We start from the raw sequence: 18,537 nt of genomic DNA on the forward strand, positions 1-18,537 counted from the left end.
GTTGTACTTTGTAAAAAGAATATTGGCTAATTTCCACCATATCTAAGTAAATGGTTGCAAAAAAATTCATGAAAATATTTTGAGAAAAAGTTAAATTTTAGCTATGAAATCCTGTAGTAGTAGACTTTCACCACAGTCCTTTATCAGTTAGAGAGGTAGGAACTATATCAGATATCATGGTTGAGGGAGTGTGGTTTGTGGTGTGCAGGAACTCTAAATACACCTGTAGGCAGTCTGAGTGTAGAGTAGATATGCATACACAAAGTATAGCTATTATCAAACTGACCTTTTCACACACTCCCATTGTTCTACTTAACTCTATAGCATTTGTTCTGCCACTTTAATCACTGTTCAAAGCTTCTAAACAATTTATCTTGTTTTCAAGATCTACATGTGGTGATGATATCTATGCTAATTAGGCAATTGTTCAGCCAGTAAGAGGGATTGTGGTCATTTAAATATTCATGAGGTAGGCGGGGTTCTGCTTTGTAAGACATGCACTGTTAATAGCTAAAAGATTGTGTACACATACTGTTGTGTTGGAAAGGTGTGCAGTCTAGGAGTACTGCAAAGTTGTGTACGTTAATACACATTGTTATGCTTGCAATGGTGTATTGATCGTGTTGTTGGACCTTCACGCGTGTGTGTGTGAATGCCACACTTTGTTTAGACAGCGTTCAAGTTTGTCTGGAGGACTTCAACCATGACAGAAACACTAAGGTGTTCAACATGTCGTGGACACCAGCGTAATAGTAGTGGTAGTTTCTTGTATGGTGCAGCTAGGTATAGTTCAAGTTTACACTACCCCAGCTATTCTGGAGCAAGACAATCTGGGGACACTGCTTATAATACTGCTAGGGATTTGCATAGCCGTGATTACGGTGATTATTCAAATGTGGGAAGAAGTAGACGTAATAGTAATGCTAGCAATGATTACTCCAGTGGGAAGTATGAAAGCAAATATACCAGCAGCAGCAGTTATACAGAGAGACCAAGCAGAAGTCCGTCTCGGGAACGAACTATGGACTACCTGACTGTTGGCCGGTATGACTATGGTCGAGGACTCTCAAGAAACAGAAGCAGGAGTAGATCTTCAAGTATTAGTAGCAGAAGTCGAAGCCCTGCTGCTGATGTGTACAATGGGTATGCCAGTATGGACTACCTGAGTACCACTAGACATGCTGTACACAGAAGTCGAAGTCCCAGCCCAGCTAGATCCCTTGTTGGAGATTACCATCAATCTAACGGCCATGATTCGTCATATATGACAACAGCTGATTATAAAAACAGTGTTAAAGCATGGGAACGGGAAAATTCGTCAAGAAGAGAACCAATTGAAGATATACTAAAACGTTATCTGCCAAACTATGCAGCGAAATATACCAAAAACTGTCCAGGTCTTTCTTGTCCTTGCCATAGCCATAGCCATGCCAATGTACCTGTAATTACAGGATCTAGCAGTACAATCAAAGCTAACCATTCTCGAACTAACTTTTCAGGACTTGGAGCTGAAAGTGATACAGCAACACTGTCAAGGTGAGTTGAAATGCAACCCTTCATTTCTAATATTAGAATACTTGTTTGTTTACTGTGTACTTTTAAACTGCTTGGTCAACTCAAAAAAACAAGGCACTTGGTACTCGCCTACACACACCCCATATATCATTATATCACCTACCTCTCATAGTACTGTGGACTTTAACAATCTTTATTTATACTGGGTAGTTCTTTACCAGTGTTTTTGCTAAGGGCGGTAAAAGTAGGTAAAATCTACTGGGATTCCCATGTCATTTTATTGGGTTCCCGAACAAAATTACCATAGACTCCATGGGGAAACGCTGCCATTTTTACCCCTTTCTCCCTTTCTGTTACCAGGGTTCCCCAACCTGAGCAAAACCATAGTTTACCATATCAGAGCTTGACTCCCCAAAAGTCCAGTTATAGCCATAAGTGTACCCCACATAGGTTCTGTGTTAGTGCAGGAGAAAGCCATGCAAAATGTGACTTTTAGCAGTGTTAAATGAACAAGTAGTCTAGATGAGACTGTAAAATACGTCATGTCGTTCAGCCCTGTCAGGCATGAATCTTACAGAGTAAGTGTAGATACTAATGTAGTATCAAAAATACAGAGAAATGTTGAGATGCAATACAGGATAGCATGAGACTAAATGAAAGAACACACTTCTCACTTACATCACATCATGGCAAATTTAATCAAACCCAGACCAGGGCTTCAACCGCAAACCCAGTGCTTAAAAAGCTAGAGGCAAGTGGTTTTCCCATTCTGCCACAGCAGGAGACAATCGCTTTACTTAGATCATGACAATAATACCACTTTTACATTTCTTGAAATACAAAGAGTACATTTTTCTGCAGACACCTTTTCTCAAAGAGTTTACAACCCAACTGTTAAGAGTCAGGCAACCAAATGACAACACATACATGTACATATATGAGTAACTATTGCATATTCTGCTAAGATGTTTCTGCAATGGCCTTTACACAATGTAGATGAAATATCTTATCAGAAAAAGTTATCATAATGGCATAGATTAAATTAGATGGTACAATTTAGAACCATGTAAATGTGAAATTTTGAAAGGCACCTTGTGACCTTATAAGTTATATATTCCGTAAAATAGAGGATATTCCTGCAATGGCCTAGGTTGAAATATCTTATCAAAATCAGTTACTGTAAATGGAATAGGTTAAAGGCCTACTTTGATGAGGTGATCAGGCTATTGGAAACACAAAACCATAGCAATTACATGTATCACTTAGTTGACCCTGGGTTTAATTATTTCATGACCAGGTCAATGGTAAATTGAAATTACAAACTTTAATCACATTGTAGGCATAGATAGCTCTAAATTGAATCAACTGAGCAGAAGTATGGTCATAGGGAGTCACAAAATTACTTTACCTTCAAGTTGTTGACATCTGGTTTAATAACTTATATAATGTATATGGAGAAAAAAAGTTTTTTTAGTAAAAGTATTATCAATTTTTGTTGAAAGGAAAAGACTGCTACATGTACTGGCTTAAAGAAAATGTAGTTTTGAGTCAGATAGCAAAATCGTTGATGTACATTTGTAGGGCAGAATGACCATACATTTTTTTGTAGTTTATACACTCTTGTGAGTACAGAATTAGCAAAGATACTTGGGTCAGACTTGAGAATACTGCTTGTAGTTTTAAGCCACATAGCCAAGTCTCTGACCATAGTTGACACAATCTTGTGACCAATGTTTGATTATGCCTCCCACACACACACATACAAAAATGTACATATGAATCAATAATCACACGTCAAACCTCAATGTATTTATTTATTATAAACAATTTTGGTGATCCCTTATTGTGGCCTGGAATTCATGATGTCCTCAACTTATTTAGGACAGAATAGTATGGATTCCAAGCTACCCTGGTTCAGTATATCAAGGGTACAGAGACAGATAAAGAAAAATCTGTTATAGTGAACATTCTGTAATAAGAAATGTCCTACTTAGTATAGAGATTCCAGGCTATCTGGCTAAACATAGTACATGTACTGTACATTTGTAGATAACTTGTAAATGACAGTAATTATGACCATCAAGCTAGGGAGCCAAGCAAGGATCTAGTCTAGAAATAACTCTTTGTGTCATTAATTTAAACTCTGTTTCACAATTACATGTACATGTATGCATGCTTTGATATTATAAAATCAAAACTTTTTCAGAAAAGTAAGGGGTCTTGAAATGCCTCACTGTCTGCCTAACCCACGTAAATTCATGGTAAATTCGTGGTAACTCATTTATTATAGTGACATTACATGTACATAGTCTTTCAAAATGTTCAAATTTACAAATATATAATATATATATATATATAGTGTGTGTGTGTGTGTGTATGTGTGTGTACAATCTATTTGTTTTGTGAGATAAATCATACTGTAAAGATCTCAACAAAAGTGACCTTACACGTTATACCTCTAATGTATCACAAAGTTAATAGAATTCACCCACAGGTAATTTAGAAAATGATTAAACAAATAAATCAAGCAAGAATTTTAATTACACATGTGAGTTGCCTGGGAAGGAATTAATGTGTAGGTGTGTGTGTCTTTGTAAGCTTTAAGAGATGAATAGAGTCATTGACAATATAGGGTGTCACCAAAAGTTACCGCTGTGAGACTAAAGTTTACTATAAAGATAGGCAACTATGCAGCCATAAAAATAACACCGATTTCATTCTGAAATTGAAAAAAAAGTTAAACTTAGAGAACTGTTCTCTGAAAAATAATTATAATAATATAGTTCTTTTGATTGTACAGTCGTGTTTTAGGTTCAAAACTGGATATTCAGCATTTGGATAGCAAAGAACTGTTTGTTTACAAAGTTTATGACCCAGCTGTACATGTAGTAGACATTACAAAAAGTTTCAATAAATGTATGTGAAAATGTATGGATTATTATATAATTTGTTTGAACAGAATACACAGAAACATTTCAAGCTTCAGAACTTTAATTTTCATTTTTTTAGTATCTAAATGATTTTCTGTGCACAAAGTTTGTGACTTATTGAATTCAGGTGAAAATATTTCATATTTCAAAAGTTTAATTTTCATTTTGAAAAAAACTTTTTTTTTTCTTCTTTTTTTTTTGTGCTGGGAATTGCTCCCAGCGATTTTCTATAATGCAGACAAATACACACAAATGCTACAGAAAAACTTTTTGCACAAAGTCTGTGACTTATTGAATTCAGGTGAAAATATTTCATATTTCAAAAGTTTAATTTTCATTTTGAAAAAAACTTTTTTTTTTCTTCTTTTTTTTTTGTGCTGGGAATTGCTCCCAGCGATTTTCTATAATGCAGACAAATACACACAAATGCTACAGAAAAACTTTTTGCACAAAGTTTGTGACTTATTGAATTCAGGTGAAAATATTTCATATTTCAAAAGTTTAATTTTCATTTTGAAAAAAACTTTTTTTTTTCTTCTTTTTTTTTTGTGCTGGGAATTGCTCCCAGCGATTTTCTATAATGCAGACAAATACACACAAATGCTACAGAAAAACTTTTTGCACAAAGTCTGTGACTTATTGAACTCAGGTGAAAATATTTCAAGTTTCAAAAATTTGATTTTCAGCATTTAGTATCTAAAAAATGTGTGCACAAAGTTTGTGACTTATTGAATTCACTTGAAAAGTCACATCACCTAATACTGTAAGGTGTTGTACCTGTGTGTAATATGAAACCAACTAACATGTTAAAAGTTCAAGTATTAATATAGATTAAATAGTAAAACATGAAATAGGACCTACACTGTATACTGTACATTGTAGGTCATGGCTAGGATTTCCATGTAAACATAACCTGGTGATTGTAATTTCTAAGCCAACACTGTAACACCTGAATAGTTACTATTGTCAGTAACAATGTTACTGTATTTCTATCATGCCCAATTGCCTTGTAAAAATACCATAGAAATTTAATGAAATTGTTTTAGCAGCTTGGTAGAAAACACCTCAAAATAATTAGAACTAGTAAATTCAGTACTATGCAGTAAATTAATTACCAGGTATTGAATAAAAAAAAATTACTGAAATTGAAAAAAAAAGTTTAATTTTTTACAATTTCATAATCAAAGCTAATGAAATCGGTGTTCTTATAACACTCTGTGATAAACCAGTTACTGTAGTCATGGTGATGTTATATTATTACTAAATCTGTAAACACATATTAATAGTATATGGTATTATTTCTGCAAACTAATTTACTTGGGACAAAGTTAAAGTTTGTTAATGAATCAACAGGTTGCTATGGTGAATTTTCAGAGCCTAAGCCAAGTATTGGTTATACTAGGTCCTGTCATTGCAAACCTTAGAATCCATATTTGGCATTTCTTCACAGTTCAGAATTCATTAGCCATAAATTGGAATCTTTCAACCATAGTAATACAGTATGTTTGTAATCTGGAATCCATGCTGTCATTGTTAAATAAATGCAAGTTAAATAATCCTGTAGTTATAAATTTCAGGTTGCTCTGTTCTATAATACTTTTTGCAATGAAATGCCCAAATGTTCGGAATGGAAAAAAGCCCTGTATTGGATTCCATGCTGTTCTGTTCCAAGTTTTGTCAACTTGGTAATTTAATGCCCTGTGTTTAGCATAGTACTCCAGGCTGTCATGTTGTACTGTAACTTTATTGAATTGAATTGCCCTGTAGGTTTAACATAGATTGAAGATTGTTCTAGCTTACACAGTTTAGTCAATTGAAATATAGGTAATATGGCACCTTATAGTTAACAGACTCCAGGCTGTCATGTTCTTCAGTAACTTTTTGAATTGAATTGTCATGTATTAAAGCTAACAGGGATTGAACGCTGTAACTGTTGCACAGTTAATAGTCAATTGAAATAAAGGTAATGGCACCTTTAGTAGACTCTAGGCTGTCATATTCTAAACTATAATTTATGAAATTACCTTCAGTTAGCATTAGATTGCATGTATTATTTGTTATACTATGTAAATAACAGTATATTATTATAAGTGATTGTTAGCAGTAATTTCTACATGGTGTTAACTGTACATGGCTGAATACATAAAGGTGTTCAAGTGAAATATACAACAATAACCTTTACAAAACCATTCTTACTCAATTCAATACTAGAGATCAAACCTACAATTTTACATTGTATCTTTGCTAAAGGACGTACATGTTCTCAGGTACAGATTTTATAACATCCCAGATTCAACTACAATGTATGCTCTCTCCTAGTAAAAGAATGTGCTTGTAATATATACATGTAGGGCCACCAAAACTTTCCCTGGAACATTAAAGAACAGAGACCTGGCTACTTTACTTGACAGTGTTAAACTGGAAAGATTTTATCCCATGGGTTCATTATGCAAACCAGATAGCCAAGATTCTGGGTTATAATCATATCTACAGTAGTCAGTACAAGAAATGCATTCTGAAATGGCTTACTTTGGGCTTGTTCAGTGCTAGCACACATGTATGTAAATCTAGAAACTATACATGGCTGCCTATATCTTTCTGAGGAGATCAAAGATGGTCAAAGCCACGGATACATGTAGCTTCTAGACTATGCTAGCACTTGCAGCCTGATAGAGCTGAACAACACACTCATACAATATGTATATTACAGCCAATGTAGCTCAGTGCTTGTATTAGGCTGACACAAGGTATAGGGTTGTTGATGCATACTGTACTGTATAAATGAGGTGACTATAAGGTAGACGTGACTTCTAACTATGTATACACAGACTTGAGGTGTGTGAGAAAATGCAACTTAGACACAACAAACCTTGATATAGAATCACTATGTAAACACAACATTGAAACCATTACAGTCAGGACTTGTAGAGAACAATACACACCTCAAAAAAAACATAACAAACAAGGCAAGTAGGAACTGAACATTTCAAAACAAAGTTATCACATTACAGGGATTAACCATCAAAATAGTGAATAGCTATACAAATTAAGAATTATTTCACTGTGAAACTATTTATTGAAGAAATTCACAAAATATTACAGAAACAGAATCTCCTAATGGAGATTTTCAAAAATTTAAAGTAAATCGATTTTACTTATTAGATAAAGCAGGCACCCTAATTTGGTTGGTTAATATATTCATTGTCTACAGGAATATGGGTGTGTATTGCAAGAAAAGTACTCTACTCTTTGAGAGCTGTCTTTGAGTTGAATATTCCTTCTTGAATATTCAACATCTGCCAATACTTTCTTACAATAAACAGGTGTGTATTAATGTAAGAAAAGTACAGTGTCCACTCTTGCAAGAGTTGTCTTGTTGTTGAGTATTCCTTCTTGAATATTCAGTACTTTCTTACAATATACAGGTGTACATTGTGAGAAAAGTATTCCACTCATAGGAGAGCTGCATGTCTTTGAGTTGAATATTCTTCTTTTTTTGAACTATGACCTGAGCTAAGAGTGCTCATACTTGTCTGGGTTTTTTCCTGTTTATTATCGATGGTTTGAGGAGCTTTATCATGTCAGGAAAATTTATGTGTAGTTCCAATGTTTAACACCTTTTGGAGATGTGTAAATACAAACTCATGCAGACTCACCAGATAAAATCTACTGGGGTTCCCATGTCATTTTACATGTATCTCCATGTTTACCCCTTTCTCCCTTTCTGTTACCAGGGTTCCCTAACCTTAGCAAAAACACTGCTCACTGTTTATACATGTATCTCTGATCTAGCCTGATAATCTAAGCCAAGTCAGAAAGAAAGCTGTTCTTGATGTACATTAGCCCTGTTTAGTGTCCCCATCTGATTTGAAATTGATTCACTAAACCAATTCAGTTAAATCAATTCAGTTAAATTGATTCAAAACCAGTTTCTATATCATCGAGAAAATTGAGCAATGGATTTAAATTGATTCATTTGTCCGTCCTGTACCCACAAACTCAGTTTACTTTTCATTTGATGACACGAGTTGCAGAGTAGTTGTAGTTCAGTGTAAGTCATTGCTGGATACCTTTCTAAGGTCAATGACTTCTATCAAACAACCTTGGAATCATGACTTCAATAACACACCTTGGACATAAAGGATTTTATTCACTTCATAAATTCTAAAAACAACATAAAAAAAAGACCCTGATCTTGATAATTGTAAAATAAAATAAACTTTTATTAAAAGCATTTCCTCTGTAAAAGGTTGACTTTAGTTAGAGCAAAACATATCAGTATTAGGATGAAGGAATAAAATGTAAGAAAACACCTCAATAATTGCAAGCACAGGATATCTGGATAACTAAGTTTGGTAAAAATGTGCGAATTCCTCAAAATACCTCTCACAGAGAAACAATGCTGAATAATTAAATCATAGCATGATTAAGGTGTGTAGTAGATGGGTTAAAGCGTCACATTCATTTCCAATTTACCATTCCAAAGTACAAATGTACATGCAACTATATTTTCCTGATTCTTGGAACCATGAACACTATAACTCTCTACCTCAAATACAAAAATTGATTGCACCAACAGTTTTGCCATGCATGTATACATACACATAAGAACTGAATGTTCATAGTCGAGTGCTATCAAATCTTTCAGGTTAGAGCCCATGTTGGCATCCAGACTAGAATGTACAAGAAAATCACTGCATAATATAGATGGCTGTAGAGTTTGTTACAACCTGAACTCAGCTGCAAAGAATAATGTATTAATATCTTACAGCGTTGATTCTTCTTTCCTGGAAGATCAATTAATTTCATGACAGTAATGATATAATGGTTATATTTTCCCACCACAGAGAATCCAGTATTGAAGATCTCCGATTATCCAGTCCCGTTATGACACGCCGACGTCTTACCCAATCACCAACCTTCAGTCTACCACTCCGTAGAAAGACAGTTGCTGAGGGAGACACAGCCAGACTGAGCTGTACAGTACAAGCCATCCCTGATGCTGAGGTGATTTGGTTCAAGAATGAACAAGAGATACATGCCGGTGGTAGAGTTATTATCAAGAATCAATATGGACTGTGTAGTTTACAGATTGAAGAAGCTACAGACTCAGATACTGGTAGATACTCATGTAAGGCTATCAACTCTGAAGGGGAGAGCAGAACTGGATGTGAACTCATCATTGAGAAAAGTAAGTTTTCAGGATCGGGCATTCAAACACTGTGAACCTTATATGTATTTTGGCTCTAAACATATATATAATTTGTTTGTTTGTTTGTTTGTTTATTCATTATTTATGTTTTGCATTCCTTTTGGATCTAGTCTACATATTAGATCTACCTGTAGTGTCAAATAATCTCATTCTTCAGATTTGATGCCACCTCAGATAATACTAAACTATTGTGAATCAGGGGCTCACTAAGTACATGTATGTTAGGAGCAGCACTGGTAGTAAAATTAAATACATAAACTAGTAAAAATTTCAGAAAATATGACGAATAAATCAGGTACAGAAATGAAACCAAGAAACGAAGGTACAATGTATATCTTATAATACTATGTATATTCATAATGGAAGCACTAAGATTCATACATACAATGTATATTGAAGCTAACCTTTTCACACCTTTGGTTTAATATTCAACATCTCCAGCAAATTTGGATCATTCTGTCAGATCCAGTTAGACACTGAAGAAGGACAAGTGATTTGTTTGAAACATGTCTGTTTCTCAATCAAAAAGTGCAAGAAGAGAACTTGTGTATGAATGTATATCTTAGTTTACTGTAACAAATTTTAGAGACAAAAGTAAATCAGTGTAAAAAAGGAATCACTTTGACTGGTAAATTTTGAGTTAACTGGAAGTACTAAAGACAGATTTATTTAGTGAGAATCAATACATTGACTTTCAAAAGTGATGTGGTCATAAGTAGACGTTAGTCAAAAATTGTTTATCAGCCAAAATAAAGTGGAACTAAAATATGAATTTTTTTTATTTCTGCTACAATTTTTATGTTCCAGAAAAAATACATTCACAGTTAATTTCTCATTTTGTTTAGTGTCTCAAATGATTTCATTCCATGGTGAATTGAACCATCGTATGAATTAAGGGTACAAAAGTTATTAATAATTCAGTACCTAAAAAAATTGTAAAATTATCGACATTTTGAGTAAAAACTATTTTATTAGAGGCGGCAGTTAATATTAAAAGATGAACATGTGGCACGACACGTCAGAAAACCAATGAATGAACAATATTGTGATTGTATAATGGTAAGGGGTCAGACAGGAGTTTGACCAACCAAACATAATTCCACTAACTAGGCCAAGTGTTTTGTAAACTTTAGAGACACAAATGTTTGTCTTGGATTAATGACAGTGTCTGGCTGATGGCCAGGCAACACTTTAACCAGACTGTAGGAATACAATGACAATTCATTCAGAGGGTGCATTTGGTAATGACGATATCTACTAATTAAAGTTGTGGTTGAAAGTAACCATTGTATACAAGTTTTGAAACTTCTACAAAAAGTCCACTGAAGTGCAAAACTTGTTGGACTCGTTTTAAAATGCTAAAAAAAAAGTTTGGAAATTGCACATAGAATGAGTATTGTCATGTTTCGAAACACCGATGAATCAATTGTTACCTCTAGTCTGCGTAAAACACATCCCAGACATTTCAGATAATGTAACTACTTGTAACTAACAGACTTAATTGGAGTACCACTGTCCAGACTAGTGCACTTTTTTGATATTTACCTGTGAATGGACTGGTACAGACATTACAGAATTCACATCATAGCTTGAATGAGTAGAATTTGTGACTGATGGAGGTAATTAACCCTGTTACAGTGGTGTTGAATGTAGCATACACACAAGCTGATTGACACTGTCACTGAATATACTTAGAATGCAATTCAGAGGGAACTCAAAGACTGTTTAAATATCTAGTAGACATTTTATGAAATTGTAAATCACATGTCACCTGTCATCAAGGAGTAGCCTTAGTTTGGAATGTCTACATGTACTTATACATACCAAAATAGCAAATCAAAGCCAATCTATAGATGTACAACAAAGTTATGTGTAATATACGGGGTTATACATGTAAGGTCTGTCAGACTATAAAAAGAAGAGCTAATATATTTATACATGTACATGTAGTCTAGAGTGGGGGGGTTAGCATGTGAACAGATATCTTGAGATTTGAAGCCACAGATAGCATTTAGACTAACATATGTATGGATGTAGATCAGTTAGTCACCTGTCATTATATATATTGATGTTAGCTTGCCATGGCTTCCCTTCTGTGGTCCATGTACCACATAGTGTAGGCAAGGTGGATAGCAAATCTGTGCCAACTTAATACTATATTTATAGGTGTCAATCATATCACCTGTCATCAGAGATGGCCGGGTCTTAGTTTAACATTCACAAACCCGCATATATCAAATAGTGTGTTGATGCATGGTGAATTGCAAATCAAGATAACCTGTATACATGCAGGCAACAAGTTTATGCATTAAATGGGGGTAGAAGTTACAAGCACATCTTTCAAACGCTAAACTTAGCAGTCAATATACAATATATACTAGGTATAAATCACATATATCACCTGTCATCAGGGGTGGGCATTAATTTAGCCTTCATAAACCTCCATAAACATCTATATATCAGATAGTGAAGGGAAGGTGAATAACAAATCCTAGATAATAGGTCACAAGTTTATGCAATATATGGGGGTAGAAGTTGGTATGTTTTTCAGACAATGTGAAACTAACAATCAATATATATCTATGGATGTAAATCACATATATTCACCTGTCACCAAAGATTGGCTGTAGTTTGGCCTTCATGAATTTATATTAAATAAGGAAGGAATAGTAAATACATGTAACAATTCCAAGCCAACTACATTTGTAACTTTGTAAGTAATTGCTACAAAAGTTGTGCATAATGTCACATTTATTTACTTGTCGTCAGTGATTTAGTTTTTCATTGCCATTACATTTTCATATACATGAACCAAACAATGGAGACAGACCCAAGTCAACTTTGTAGGGAGTAGTCCACAATGTTATATATAATATCTAAAAGTAGAATTTGGCATGTCTTTCAGACTGAAACAAAAATGGGCAGTCCACATACTTACTGGTGTAGATCACCAAGTTATACACAATAGTTGAAATACCTGTCTAGCTTTATAGTTATATGAATGTCAAAGGTCAACACACTACCTGGGGCCCAATAAAAGAACTTAAAGTGATTTAGGGGAGAGGGGGTAAACAGGTTAAGGAATGGATTACTAGATGTCATCACAGACCTCCAATGATGTCATACCACTGTGCCCTAACCTTTGACCTTCTTTCCATTCAATATTTGACACGGTCTTGTGGACATAGTTGTCTCTTATTCACAGTTTACAAACTGACCACTTGACGAACTCTGTCTCATTAATCTCGCAATGCTTTGTCCAACTAGTAGTGCTACTTTACTCATAGTGGTATAGTCACCAAGGTTTATGTCAAGTTTTTTGATACCAGGAAAAGGACATTAACATTTAAAAAATATATCAGAAAAAGGGTTGAGTTGTCCACAAGTGTTTGAAAAGAGCCCATACAAAGTGAAAGTCATAAGGAAGCTCATAGCCATTTAACATAAAGTTGCATGTAAAACATGAAATTTATTTCAAATTTTCATGCAGTACCTTTAAATTACCATGAAAATCTGTACCTGTCCATACATGTACAATCATTTGCCATCCTTAATACCAAATGTGCAAGTACTGAAAGTCAATTAGAAAACAGAACAGAGTTGATATCAGTACTTCTACATTGTTTATAGCTTTGTGTAGCCCAGGGACTTGGTGGGTGAAAAGTATTGTTTGTCCACAGTGTAACTACATTTGTACTACATGTATGCTATATTGCCTAAGATTTGGCATTTTACATTCCCTATTCAGCAGGGAAGTGTTGTGGTATACATTTAGATAATGACAGCAGGACCCTGTACATTGTATGTTCATTAAGGTACACCTTGTTACACCTTAGCTCAGATATGACAACTTTACATTTGTATAGTAGGGAAAGCATTCTTTGGGAAGTATTATTATATCAAATGTATACATGTTGTACAGTCAGATAATGACAGCAGGACCCAGTATTTACACCTTGTTAAAGTTCTACCATCAGACTGTATGCTTCAGTGAGTTCTACCTCAAGGTGAACACAACACAATGTAATTTGTGAGAGGGTCTAGTCAAGAATGTTATCCTCTGGGGCATTATTGTAGGTATCAGGAAACACAAACAACATACATCAACATTGGTGTAGTATGTGGGACGTTAGAAATTGTAAGAGTGGCCAAGTCTCCCTGCATTGCGAGAATAGGTTAGGTATCAATCAGATTGTAGCCTGTTTATGGCTCTGTCGAGGTATATCCTTAGCCCTTATACTCTTGAGAGGGATGAGGGCTAGGAGCTGAGGTACCGACCAGCTAATGATGTATCTTGACGGTGCCTTAAACAGGCAATTTAGATTGGTAATATCATTGCAATGTATCACATTTGGGAAAGGTTGATCCATACATGTTGTACCTAAGTTATTCCAAGGGTATTACCCCGAAAATAGTGGAGAACAAATTATAGTGATATAGTAATCAGTAGTTGCATTAGTCTAGTGCTATCCATGGCATCAAATCTCAAGACCCCAAGAGATAATTAAGGTACATTTTATATTAACCCCTTCAACTGGGTAAAATACCACTACAATTGAGCGTCTCAATTTGAAGTAAACACTAAGTGCGACTGTCTTTGCGACGGCTGTTGAGACTCTCAACGTTGCTTGTAAATAGTGAATGCGAGTGAATCTGAGACTGTGTATTTGAGATTCTCATCTTGCCCATTAACAGTGAATGCGACTCAAGCTGAGACCATCCAGCTGACTATTTTGCTTGTGTACAGCACTATTTTTGTTATTGTTTCTGAAGTACGAAGAAGCAACATACAATAACATATATACTTCAAATTGAGACTCTCAGTTGTAGTCACATCTACAAATGTACTCAGTTAAGGGAGGGAGTCATACATACATTTGTACCCCGATAATACAATATATCACACTAGTATCTAGACTATAGCTGCATTGGCATTTTAAAGATGGAAATTCCTGAGACATGACTATTAAGGTAGAGCGTACATGTATCGGACTGTTACAGACCTGGTTATCCAATATATAAGAGATAAAGGGATTACCTTTATCACAATCTATCTTTATACTGACACAATGACAGTAGATATCACAACTCAGATTGGTACCATTTTACACCTCTAGAAATTATAAACAAATGACATCATACAGTAGGTTTGTTGTTGTGTTTATTTTCTTTATTTCCATCGATCGATCGATCGATCGATTGATTGATTGATTGATTGATTGATTGATTGATTGATTTTTGATCCCAAAAATATTGACATCATAAATTTATAAGTAATAATAATAATATTAATGGTTTATTTTCAACTCAAAACGGTGACCAATAATAGTCAAATAAAATGAGTTTACGTGATTAAAAACTTTGGAAAAAGACATGACAATCGATATAAGAAACTGTAGAGCCATATAGTAAAAGATATGAATAATAAAAAAACAAAAAATGGAACAATGGTAAACCATGAAAATACAAGTTATGTAGTGTATATATATAATTGTGTTACTAGGCAACCAGCCTACATGTATATGCAAAGTGAAAAGAGAAAGATAAAGAAGTTCCTGAAAATTATAAAATACAATTTACTTTAATTCTGACACATATTCTGAATAAATATGAACATTTCTATGTACATGTATATACCCCAGTTTTATTTTGACAATGGTTTCAAATATTTTGCAGCTCTGCTAGCTATCAAAAGTTTAAGTAGTTTGAGTCTAGTACTGTTCAAATGACCCTGCTCATGGTTTCCAAAGTTTGCAACTTAACAGCAAAGAATGTACTCATCATTGACAATGTAGAGTTGAAAGGTGTAGATAAGTGTAATGTTCATATTGATGTATTTAAACTCTATTACTATGACACAGATACTATGTCAAACATTTAAAATAGTTCAAAAGTAGACTGTAATGAAAATTACTGTCATTATATGGTGTATCTGACTTGTGTAAAATATTGACGTCAACTGGTACAAGATAAATAAGAAATAGATCATTCTTACATCCCAACCAAGGGTTCTAATCACATGTACTTGTGAGTACACTGTGTAATGTTTTACCTGGCCAGGTGGACAGATTTTGTCAAGTCAGCAAATGAACAGTTTGACAAAGTCTGTTGTCAGGAACAGATGAAACATTACTTGTAATTAATTAGAATCCTTGATAGTGGTACAAAAAGTAATTTGTACAAATCTGATGAATATATACAGATTACACAATGCATACTTGTGGATATCAGATTGAAAGGAAATAGAAGTCTGCCTAAAAGTTTAAGTTTGATAAAAAAAGAAGTTTATTCATCTCCAGACAACATACAGCTAAGTTTATAAAACATGTAAACTTTGTGCCTCAGAGCAATCTCACAGTCTGTATTTATGAACTACCATGATGTTTTAAAATATCAAAATATATATTGAGATAATTTCCTAATACTGCGTAGGTGTACAGATTCCTGGTATCACAATTTCGACTAAGAGGGTATTTACAATGTATATTTGATGGACTACTTTGATTAATTGAATTTATGCAGATTTATATCAAAAATGTTAGTTACATGTTGGTATTCTTACCACTAAAGTTTTTGTGTGTGGGCGTACATGTATGTAGATATTCCAAGCAACATGATTTTCACTGAGTGGGTGTAGATATAACTGTACAGGTATCAGCCCAGATTAGATAGTGTATCAAAGTTGTATTCTACCATGGTGTGCTCAGTACATACATTGTATTCTTTATAGCATCACAATTTGACTGTGTGTGTCTGTACATTATGAACTACTCTGATTGAATGAATGGACGCAGATTTAATATAAAAATGTTAGTTACATGTTGATATTCTTACCACCAAAGTTTTTGTATATGGGTGTAGATATTCCCAACACCATGATTTTGTCTGAGTGGGTGTAGATATAACTGTACAGTATCAGCCCTGATTAGATAGTGTATTAAAGTTGTATTGATACCATGGTGTGCTCAGTCCTGTATGCAATGACTCGCACAATAACAACAATAGTTGTAATTAGGTATGGACGACATGAATTCCTAAAAAACATCCACCCATCCATTCATAAGAAGCTGACAGCCACCAACAATACATGTACTTTATTGATTAGAAAAAATAAGTTAAGTTTTGACAAATTGGTAAAAGTTGACAATAATGCAAAATTTAGGCTGAGAGGAAAGAGAGGTAATACTAACAGTGGTTGAATTTTGATCAGTTTGGAATGATGATTAGTTGAGAGTTGGCAAAGAATGGCCATTGTACTATTTATTGACAACGAAAAGTGGTCCCTATGCAGTTGGGTTCAAAAGGTCAGATTCACCCAGAGGTTGATGTGTGTGTTGTGATACTCGCAAAGAATTCTTTCTGTGGTGTTTTCAGGTGTCACGTCATCCATTCTGTAGCAGCACTGATTCTAATAACCTTTGACCTCGTAGAGTAGACTGGTTGATCTCTGTCTGTCACAGTCTGGTAAACAGAGAAAATGGTGGAAAATTGATTTCACATAATGTTCTAATACCACAGTTCTCTTAGCAACAACAGTAAAACATGCAAGATATAATGCTATGGTTGCGAGAATGGTTTTACATTGTCCTTGAATAAATTTACAGTTAATATTTGAAAGGTCATGATAATTTCTACAAATTTCCTTATATATAATTATGTGTGAGTTTGAGACATGGGAAATGTGACTTTCAGTTGTTTACCATTTTGTTTTGAGTTAACGTCAGTAAAAATTTTAGCAAATGAAATAAGATTATGAAAAGTTGGCTCTTTCAAACTACATGTATAAAAAGTTACCAAATGTGGAAGGAATGGTCAAAAAATACTAGAAGTGCATAATTTTGATTTTGCAATAATTCCATTACAATGATTGGCCAAGAGAGCATCATGTGACACACCATGATTAGCATTCAGCCATCTTGAATTTAAATAACTGACTGAATTATCGATCTGTTATTATTTTGCAGTGGTTGAACCTGATGAAACTTTCAACTATGTGAGACCATCTTTCCCTAATCCACCAAGAACTCAATCAGTAGCTGAAGGTCAAAATGCCTACTTTGATGTCACTGTTACTGGTTATCCAAAACCAACCTCAACTTGGTAAGTATAATTTTAAAAATATGACAATTTTTTTTTTAGAAATATCCACTGAATTTGCTACTTTATTAGTGAGTGAATGGTTTTCATTGTATTAGGGACGCCAAACACAGTATAAAATGTTGTGACATTGTTGAGACACTCAGTACACTGTGGAAGTGAAATTGATTTCACACAAGTTTGAGATCGCAAATCTCGACTTGTAGTTCATGTATTTGTATACATGTGATCACTCGTCACTCATTTAGCTAATGGTTACTTGTTCAGGAGGAAAAAAGGCCTTATACATTTTCTAAGATTTGTTGCTTGTTGACAAAGCTTGTTGACCTGAACAGGTGAAACTACTCTTACGTAATTAGAACCCTTTAATAGTTGTGATACAAAAACTTATTATTACTATGTTTACTGAGCTGATCAACATATTTAAGAATATTTTATTATAAGTCTTAAATTGAAAAGCTGAAGCCATACACATCTCTTTATTCAGGTTCAAAGATGACATTGAAATTGTCGACAGTGACCACATCAAAGTGGAGAAAAGAGATGGAAACAGACAAACTCTTGTAATCCGAAGTGTGACTCAACAAGACTCTGGTGTATACACACTAACAGTTAGCAGTGCAGCAGGCAAGGCTTCCTGTGTAGCAGAACTCATAGTGACTGAACGTAAGTATATAGGACTACTGTGTAAAGAATATAGACCTATCTTTGATAATGTACAGTTCAAAAGTGTAATTAAGTCTGTCTTAATGAAAACAGCTTGACTGTTTGAGGAACTTATAG

The 18,537-nt window shown here is 34.3% G+C and overlaps 1 protein-coding gene across 1 annotated transcript in view; it reads left to right on the plus strand.

Annotated features, from left to right (window-relative positions):
- Nucleotides 1–18,537, plus strand: part of LOC144450678 (titin-like) — a 450,019-nt gene that overhangs the window by 403,925 nt on the left and 27,557 nt on the right. Inside the window, exons 328-331 of the mRNA XM_078141331.1 lie at nucleotides 1,500–1,536; nucleotides 9,293–9,636; nucleotides 17,622–17,757; nucleotides 18,242–18,420. Coding sequence (XP_077997457.1) covers nucleotides 1,500–1,536; nucleotides 9,293–9,636; nucleotides 17,622–17,757; nucleotides 18,242–18,420 — 696 coding nt within the window. The remainder of the gene's footprint in view (nucleotides 1–1,499; nucleotides 1,537–9,292; nucleotides 9,637–17,621; nucleotides 17,758–18,241; nucleotides 18,421–18,537) is intronic.

Source organism: Glandiceps talaboti, chromosome 20, assembly GCF_964340395.1.
Source record: "Glandiceps talaboti chromosome 20, keGlaTala1.1, whole genome shotgun sequence".
Classification (NCBI taxonomy): Eukaryota; Metazoa; Hemichordata; class Enteropneusta; family Spengelidae; genus Glandiceps; species Glandiceps talaboti.